The sequence below is a fragment of the Mastomys coucha genome, unplaced genomic scaffold (assembly GCF_008632895.1).
Source record: "Mastomys coucha isolate ucsf_1 unplaced genomic scaffold, UCSF_Mcou_1 pScaffold22, whole genome shotgun sequence".
NCBI classification, from domain to species: Eukaryota; Metazoa; Chordata; class Mammalia; order Rodentia; family Muridae; genus Mastomys; species Mastomys coucha.
In genome coordinates this window covers 116596544-116606316 of record NW_022196905.1, presented here as the reverse complement: position 1 = coordinate 116606316, position 9773 = coordinate 116596544, and the positions used below count along the sequence as shown (strand labels likewise).

Sequence of the window (9773 nt, the reverse complement as noted above, 5' to 3'; positions counted from 1 at the left end):
TTAAAAAAAAAAAAAAAATCCACTTCGTGTTTGAGGGTTTCTGTTTTATGAGAGGGTTAAAATGTAATTGGAATATCCAGGGTAAATGTAATTTCTCTGCCATCTGAGAAATACAGCAGTCCCGAGACACATGATTTTCTCCTACAGAAAGAGGGTTGTTTCTAACCAATAAAGGTAATGGGAAGAAACAATACTACAATGAGGGCCACCAGTGGATATTAGGAGCAATGGCTCACCTGCTGTCTGTACATCTACTATACCTGTACAAAAGCAATTTCTATGCGTGGCCACTGTCTATCTTACTCTGGTACTGCTGTGATAAACTACCAAGGCAACTTATAAAAGAAAGTTTAATTGAGCTCACTGTTCCAAAGGGTTAAGATTTATGTAGGTGGAGAGAGGTACACAGCCATAGCAGCAGCTGAGAGCTTGTATATCTTTTTTATGTGTATGAGTACACTGTAGCTGTACAGATGGCCGTGAGCTATCGTGTGTGTGTGTGTGTGTGTGTGTGTGTGTGTGTGTGTGTGTGTGTGTGTGTGTGGTTGCTGGGAACTGAACTCAGGACCTCTGCTGGCCCCGCTCACTCTGGCGTAATTCACTGTAGTTGTCTTCAGACATTAGAAAAGGGTGTCAGAGCTCATTATGGATGGTTGTAAGCCACCATGTGGTTGCTGAGATCCGAACTCAGGAAGAACAGCCAGTGTTCTTACCCCCTGAGCCATCTCGTCAGCCCAGAGCTTGTATATCTTAACCAATCCACAAGTGGGAGGCAGAGAGAGGCACACTGGGAATGACTGAGTACACCTTCAGGTACTCACCTCCTGCAACAATATCCCTCCCCAACAAGTCCCACCATCTCACACAGGCCTATGTAGCATTACACTCTTCTGAAAGTTTATTTAAGTCCAAAATCTTTTTTCTCAAATTCTAGGAACAGTGGCTTCTGTGTTTAACTCTGAGGAGTAACTTAACAACACACTTGTTTGTTGCAGAGATGCAAAGGCCATTTTTGTGTTAGTTTTACTTCTCTGAACCTCCAAATGAGAGAGCTGCACCCTGCTATTTAGAAAAGTCTTCTTCAAAAAATCTATTCTCTATATAATGTGAATCAAATACTGGGTTTTAAGTAATTGCATTTCTAATTTTTGCAGTAAGATTTATAAAGCAGCTGGGCAGTGGTGGCGCACACCTTTAATCCCAGCACTTGGGAGGCAGAGGCAGGCAGATTTCTGAGGCCAGCCAGCTACATAGAGAAACCCTGTCTCAAAAAAAGAAAAGTCATCTTCTCCCCTAAGAACTACCTTCAGGGCAATTTTTTTCCACACAAGCAGTGCCTGGTAAGAACCTGGCTTCACACTACTATAGGCGAACAGCAGAGCAAAGATACAATGTACCTCCATCTAGTAACACCTCTCAAGGATTACTGAACCACCAAGGAAGATTACATCCCAAAACAAATTTATAGTCTCTGTAGGTTTTTTGTTACATTTGTATATGTGATGTTTATGGACCTTGGCTTACATGGGTAAGTCCAAGGACTACATATGGAAGCTGATAATCCAGTTCTAGTCTTGAGGATCATGGCAAGTGCCTTTACCTACAGAGCCATCTCAACTGCCCTCTCTATAGCTTTAAACAAGCTTCAGATGAGGACAACCTAAACCACATGTTTCAAAAAGGTGCTCCAAGGTGGAGCTTTACCATGGCTAGTCGTGGAAAGACCAAACCTGTTATGGTCAATCTAGAGCTTCCAAACAAAAGTGAGGCACCAGTGGATCAAGAGAACCTGATGTCTGCAGAGGGAGATACAATGTGCTCAAATTATATTCTTTTCTACGTGAAGACAAAAACAAGACTTCATTCTGTTCTGCTGTGAACTTTTAGAACCTTCTCCATTTGACGTATTGCCTGTTATAGTATAACTGTTCTGGCATGCCAGTAAAATATGCGGCTTGCAGAAAAAGTTACCCTCTGCTTAAAAAAAAAAAAAAAACAAAAAACAAAACAGCCATCCCTGGTATTTACCATGGACTGGCATTAAGAACCCCCTGCCCTAAAATCTAGCATGCTTAAGCCACATGCATGGTATAGTATTTGCAGATGACTTAATCTGCATAATTCATATCATATCCAGATGACTTAAAATACCTTATACAATGTAAAGTTCTCAACTGAAGAGAAAGCTGACCCTTCTGTGTAAGCTATTGATCTCAAGTTCTCATTTGCTGTATGCCCTGAACTTAAAGTCTGTTGTCTGTCCCCTCCACCATCCCAGTGCTGTGATGTGCATGGGGCTACTAAAAACAGTATAATCTCTAGCCATCAGCTATACTCTTAGTCCAATATATAAATAGAGAGAGAAAAAGAACTAGTTACTTGTTAGCTAAGATTTTAGATAAAGCTTTTAACTTCTCAAGAGACTTCTGTCTCCATCCAAATGAGGCAGTATCTATTTTAGAATGATAGTAGGGTCGCTTCATAAAGCACCTAACACACCCGTCACAGTAAACACAACTATGATGAGCAGCAAAGATGGTCTCTGAAGGTGTTCACATCTCTTCTGAAGAGAGGTGCTAGACCAGGATCTTGATGCCTGTTCATGCTATGTGCAAGTAAGTTTGAAATGTAGGGAAATAATATTAAACTACAGCAGCCTTTTAATTTAATTTTATTCCTAAAGTTGAAATTACTAGCAGGTAGCACTAAAAATACACCTTCACTATACAAAACATTGTAAATTGATTACATGTTAATAAAGAATTTAGCACACATACACTTCTAAGATAAGAAGCTAGATGCAGCCCTTGCTATTAAAAGCTGTACCCGAACAAAAATGGACATATTTAGTCTAAGGCCCTGGCAGTTGACTATAGAATGTCAATTGTCTCCCAATTATGTTTAAATGCAGAAATAGCAACAATGTTGAAACTTACATTCATTAAATATTAGCATTTAAAATATACATGGCTCATCAGGTGAACGCTCAGAGCAGTCACAGCTCAGGAGCGTCCACACTAGCCCAGGCAGGAATAGTGAGTTCATTTCAAAGGAAACAAAACTTTCAAACACAGGTAAAGTAAGCAACAGGCGAGTGGCCTCCATATCCACACTGAACAGTTTGCTCAGGGGCGACAAGTGATAAAACCCAGCAGAACCTGGGAAGGCCGTGTGTCCACAAGTAGATGGGCCTATGAACCTGGGAAAGCCATGTGTCCACAGGAAGATGGGCCTATGGCACTGGCCAGGGTTTCTTCAACTTGGGATTAACTTTCTGTCCCCAGTTAGTAATGAGAATACTTTTTGAAAATAGCTTTTGCCTTAGAACAGTTAACTTTCCAGTCCCTTTAGTGCACTGAAATGTTTGGGGTAACATCATGTGAGTGTCCTACTGCATGGGGCCTCAACTTCATGACTTAAAAACATGCACAGCTCGAACCACATACTGCCTGCAGATGGGACACTCACTCATGCGCTTGCCACACTTGGTGCAGGTGACCATGTGCCCACACTCCAGCAGGACACAGTCAATGACCGCATCCATGCAGATGCGGCACAGGCTGTCATCCTCCTCATCCTGAAGCTGCATCCGCTCGCCATCTGAAAGGAAATCAAGAAAGCTGAGCTAAGGGCCCTGGACGCAGCTGCTGGCCTTGCTGCCTGCTCACAGCCAAACAGCCATCTTCTGAGCCCACCACAGGCCCAGGTACCATCCCAGTGCTATGCAAAGAGTAGTCCCTTAATCTCTTCATGACTTCTAATTCAGGGTTCTGTGAACAAGTATGTGCCTTGGGGCCAGCTAAAAAAATGTTCAATAAATGTTGGCTACTTATTGCTGTTTTACGTCATGATGTATTAGGAGTTTATAATGTGGATATATTTATTCTGTATTTAGAAGAGACAGTGGCTGGGGGTATAGCTCAACTGATACAGTACCCACCTAGCTTGTGTGTCTTGGGTTTGATTCCCAGCACTGCATAAACCAAGTATAAAATACGCACCTATAATCCTGGCACTTGGGGAGGTAGAGGCAAGAGGATCACACATTTAAGGTAATCTTCAAATACAGAGTGAATTTGAGGCTTGGGCACAGGAGACCTTCCAAATATGTGCCACTCAGTAGTTGGGCCACTAGTGGACATTTAGCTCAGTTGTTCTAGATGTTTGGCCATAAAGATGCACGAGACTTTATTTTGTGGTCTTAAGACCAATAGCATGGGCTGGTGAGATGGCTCAGTGGGTAAGAGCACCGTCTGCTCTTCTAAAGGTCATGAGTTCAAATCCCAGCAACCACATGGTGGCTCACAACCACTCATAAAGAAATCTGGTGCCCTCTTCTGGTGCATCTGAAGACAGCTACAGTGTACTCATTTATAATAATAAATAAATCTTTAAAAAAATATATTTAAAAAAAAAGATCTCTTATCTCTCTCTAGATACCTCTGACATGAGATCTTTATCTGCATATTACCTAATCCTCTTTAAAAAAAAAAAAGATGCAAGACTCATCTCATTAAAAGGGACTTTTAATGAAATAAATAAGAATAAGGATATCTGGAAAAATAAACTCACATGACTTTTGGTTTTCTTCATTCTCTTTGTACAGCCGGTTGACTTTCTCTACCAGCTCCCATTTTTCACAACAGCCAGAATAGTTGACAAAATTCCGAGCCAGGATCTCCTTCAGCTGGCGCACGCTCATCCCTTCTACCTCTTCAAGGCTTGACAGGTCCGACAGGGAAGCTCTCACTTTCTTCTTAGAGAGCCCGGGGTTCTGAAATCAGAATATCTGTTACCTTTGTTCCCATAAGCCCAAACTGCCTGGCCTCCATTGGTCCCTGTGGCCCTGGGTACCCCCTGCAGATTTCTCCGCTGCCAGAAGTGTGTTTTAACACATGTGCCCTAAAGGAAGCACTGTGCTAGCCTAAAGCAAGTCCTGCATCTTTCCTTTCTGCCATAAGCATTCATCAGGGAAAGCAACTTTAAAGGAATTTCACCTGTTCCTCCTCCTCCTCTTGTTCATCATCATCATCTTCATCATCGTCATCATCATCATCGTCATCATCATCATCATCTGTGTTTGCTGAAGCTATTTCACTTTGTACCTACATACATGACAGATCCAATTATATTAGTAATCAAGTTTTTCTAATTACCAACCACATAGTGAGACCGTGCCTTAAAAAGGAAAAAAAGAAAAAAAAAAAGAGTACTAGGGCTGGAGAGATGGCTCGGCAGTTAAGACCACTTACTGCTCTGTTCTGCAGACCACCTAGGTTTAGTTCCCAGCACCTACGTGGCAGATCACAACCATCTTTAACTCCAATCTAGGAGGACTCAATGCCCCCTTCTGAACTCTACAGAGCACACATGAATTTGACATGCCTACCAGGGCACGAGTACATGCAAACAGTCACATACACATACAAGAAATCAATATTTTAAAAAATCCCTAGTAAATAGTTCTCTTTAGGAAAACAGACATTCCTTCCATTTCAGATTATATGCCTTCTTTATATCTTTTACATACTTTCTCGTTTAAGACACGATGTACAGCCTGGGCTAGAAGAACTCATCTCCTTCCTGCCTCCACATTCTCATTGTTGGAATTGTAGGTGTACACCGCCATCCTTAATGACATCTTTTGACCATAGCATACAATAGTCTAGGCTGCTTCCAGTATCACAGTTTACCCCACAGGTACCACACTGCAGCACTGTGCTGCCCACATCTTCCCCAAATGGTACCCAAGGTATAAGTCAGTGTATGTTTATATGATTATGAAATTCTCAGGAGAAAATCATACACTCCTGCGCAGACACACACATCCTCTTACTTTAAGGTCATCGTTGGCTATATAGGGCCCTTGAGGCTACAGACCCTGTCTCAAAATAAATAAAACCAAATCAGAACAAGTTCCCTCCAACAAGGTAATATGGTCACTGAGCTAACTGCTGATGTTTCTGTGGTCACTGATACTTTTGCTTATTACTTCAACAGTTAATTGCAAGTTATTTAATATGGACAAGAAACTCATGAGCTACTTCAGACTGGATTCCAGGCACTAGCACCTAAGCACCAAGGCTATATATGCATCAGGCAGGCGTGCAGATGCCTTCAGCTGGGGATGGAATCTCTACTCTACATGGTCAGCACTAAAAGATCCTGACCATGTATGGCCAAGAGTGAGCACCCTAGGCACTTGGGGTCATCAATCCACACCACCCTACCTGTGCCAGAACTTCTGATCTGAAGGCGCCATCTCTGTCCATGAGCTCTCCCTGGAAGGAGGACACAGTAGCAGAGGGGGGTGTATAATTTGAAAAAAAGGATTGTGTAAAAAAACTAGAAGTCTGGGACCTTGAGGAATTCAGGCTACTTGAGTCCAGCTCATCCCCTGAGCCTAGTCCACGATGACATAGTACTAGATCCACCAAGTCTTCCTTCTCACGACAAGTGTCGGTTGGTATGTTTCTGAGGAGGAGATACTGCCGCAGGTCCTTCACTTTTAGTCGCATCAACTGAGGGCGCTGGAAGGCCGTCTCTTGTAGTAGGTGACAAGTAGAGCATCTACGGAGGTTTTCTTGTGAGACTGAGCAAAAGGAGCAGAAGTCCTTCTTGCAGTCACAGCAGACATGCTGAGGACAGAGGAGATGACATAACACTTAAACCATTATGCAAACACTCTCTTCGGTTGTCCTTTATTAAACCCGAAACCTTGCTTTATATGAAGTACTCAAGCAGCAGACTATTCTCACAGAACCAGTCCCTGCTAGGGCAGCTTAAGAGTCTCACAATTTCAAATACAGCACTTTTAAGAAAAATACATGCTCTTGTGTTAATGAATTAAAATGTTTCCACCCCTTGGCATAAACATGTAATTAGCAGAACAGTGCTGCCTTGAACCGCATGGAACAAACAGAGCACAGCCACAAGCACTCCTCCTGGTCTTTTCCTATGTGGATAATTTCCCCAGCAATGAAGAGGAAAAAAGCTCAATACAAAAAGGAAACTGACCTCTTCCAGCTCGACCCAAGGACAGAGAAGACCCACTAGTGCAGAAATCTGTACCCAGCATAGCCCAATTACACTGTAAGCCATCTCAGAAGAGAATCTTTAAGAGAACACTCAGGTATGTCCAGTTCTGTGCAATGCACGGCTCCCATAAGCTAACACTTTAAGAGACCACACTGATCAAACTACAAGATGCCCCATTAAAGTTTTAGGGTAAGTGCTTTATGTAAAACCTCCATAAACACTAATTATTCATTACATTTCCCACCCCCTCAAAAGCTTCTCTTACTGTAGCTCAAACTGAACACTCTATGTAGCCTAGGCTGGCCTTGAACTAGCAGCAATGCCCTTATCTTAGACTCCCCACTGCTGAGGTACAGATATGAGCCAATGACATCCAACTTCCTTCTTTAAAACTGAAAAAAAATCCCAGGGCTCCAGGACAGCAAGAGCTATACAGAGAAACCCTGTCTCAAAAAACCAAAAAAAAATCAAAACAAAACAAAACAAAAAAAAAAAATCCCAGGGCAAGATAGCACAGTGGTTAAAAGCACAAGCTTCTAGAGGACCCAAATCTAGTTCTCAGCACCCATGTCTGATAGGTCACAAGTGCCTAGAACTCTAATGTCAGGATAGCTGGTGCTCTCTGACCTCCTCAGGCATCTGCACACATGCTAGATCCACTCAGAAACTCACACATAACCATAAAAAAAGGAGAGATGGTCAGAGAGCCGGAGACAGCTCAGAAGTTAAATGTGACGATTCCTGATCTTGGAGAGCCTTTGTTTGCTTCGCAACCCCCATGTTGGGTAGCTTACAACTGCCTGTAACTCCAGATCCAGGGGATTCAAGACCCTCTCATGGCTTCTGAAGGCACCCCCACTCAAGTGGCATGCATACACATACATTCTTTTTAAAGAATACAGTCAGGATTTAGGTGTGATGTCTCATGCTATAATATAGTACTTGGGAGGCAGAGGTCAGCTAGGAGTTTGAAGTCAACCTAAGATACATTTAAAAAACTAATGAAAGAACATGGTCAAGAATAGGCTAGGGAGCTATACTGGGCTGTGGAGTGGGAGAGGGGGCATTTGCTAGCATACATAAGGCCTTAACCTTCATGACAAGCTCTGCAGGAGACAAAGTTAAATATTTTTAAAACATGGTACCTGGCTATAATAAATGATCACTGCACAGCAGTGCAGCAAATTAAACAAAACTGCACAGCACTTAAGTCTCTTGCTTCAAAAGAGAGTGTCATCGGGAATGAGGTTTCAGAAGCAAAGATCAACGCAGCACGGGAAAAGCAGCAAGGACTACTAGGAAAACGTGACAGAGTTAGAATCTTACTGTGTAGTTTCCCAAATGGGACTAACTTTTTAATATTTTTATTAAATGGACTGTCTATTGAACATAATGTACAAGCCAAAGGTGGAGCACACCTTTGATCCCAGCACTCTGGAGGCAGAGAGGTGGATCTCTGAGTTCAAGGTCAGTCTGGTCTACAAAGTGAATAGTTCTAGAACAGCCAGGGCTGTTACATAAAGAAACCCTGTCTTGAGAAACCACGGGGGAAAAAAAAAGAACTAAGATCTTTTTCCTCCTATGTGTTACTTGTATGCAGTATTTGATCCAACTCACCTTCTTTCTAAAGACTGAAAATGAAAGTCCACAGGCTTTGCAAACTATATTGGGTCCTTCAGTAGCTGCTGGTGGGTAGGAGGGGAAGTCAGAGCTCGGTGTAAATCTGAATGGGCCAGTGCTTCCTGGAAATCCCGCCTGCTGGCCTCGGACAGCTCCAGTTCCCATGACTTCATTCAGCAGCCCACAGCATGAAGCCCACATAGAAGTAGCACCCGCCTGAAAGGAAACATACAGGCCACCATTTAAAGCCAAGCAGAGGGGCTGGAGTGATGACTCAGGTTAGGAACACTGAACTTCCAGAGGACACAAGTTTAAATCCCAGCACCCACAAGATGGCTCACAACCATCTGTAACTCCGTCCAGTCCCTGATGCTCTCTTCTAGCCTCCTAGAGAACTAGGCACACATGTGGTACACAGCTATACATGCAAGCACAACATCCAAACACAGAAAATAAGGTAGGCCAGGAGGGGTGGCTTTTATTCATTTACTCTCTCATTTACCTATCTCTGTCTATCTACTTATCTTTTCATTTCTTCATCTATCCATCCGTCTACCAATCTATATCTGTCTGTGTCTCTATTTTAGGCAGGGTCTCTCTACATAGCTCTGGCTGTCCTGGAACTCACTATGTAGACCAGGCTGGTGAGAGAGAAGCCAGATTGCATCAGTCAGCTTGGAGAGGAGTTTGAGCCAGAACAGCTGAGTTGAATAAGCTAGCCAGAGCTCAGAAAGAACTAGAAAGGATGATCTTATACGGCAGTCAGTCTTAGAAGCTGAAAACCTTCTAGGCCTAGATAAGACTGTACAGAGGCTAGAAACTGCCAAGACTAGGCCTAGGTTAGCAGACAGAGGTATTAAGCCTCAGAGATGACAACTACTTCAGGTGTATAAAAGATATATTATTAACATTCAAGTTACCAACATTTCAAGTCATTTAGAAAGATAATTTTCTGTCATTTCCAAACAAAAGATACATGGTAAAAGGTTTACAAAAAAAAAACCCAAAAAAACAAATTGCCGGGCAGTGGTGGCACATGTCTTTAATCCAGCACTTGGGAGGCAGAGACAGGCAGATCTCTGAGTTCGAGGCCAGCCTGGTCTACAGAGTGAGTT

At 42.7% G+C, this 9773-nt stretch overlaps 1 protein-coding gene across 2 annotated transcripts in view; it reads right to left on the bottom strand.

Annotated features, from left to right (window-relative positions):
- Positions 1–2655: 2655 nt before the first annotated feature.
- Positions 2656–9773, bottom strand: part of Rnf34 (ring finger protein 34) — an 18638-nt gene continuing 11520 nt past the window's right edge. For both annotated transcript variants that reach the window (XM_031337800.1, XM_031337799.1), the window contains 5 exons: positions 8656–8874; positions 6231–6638; positions 4998–5105; positions 4573–4774; positions 2656–3600 (listed from right to left, as the gene is read on the bottom strand). In XM_031337800.1, coding sequence (XP_031193660.1) covers positions 3410–3600; positions 4573–4774; positions 4998–5105; positions 6231–6638; positions 8656–8859 — 1113 coding nt within the window. In that variant the 5' untranslated portion in view covers positions 8860–8874 and the 3' untranslated portion in view covers positions 2656–3409. The remainder of the gene's footprint in view (positions 3601–4572; positions 4775–4997; positions 5106–6230; positions 6639–8655; positions 8875–9773) is intronic.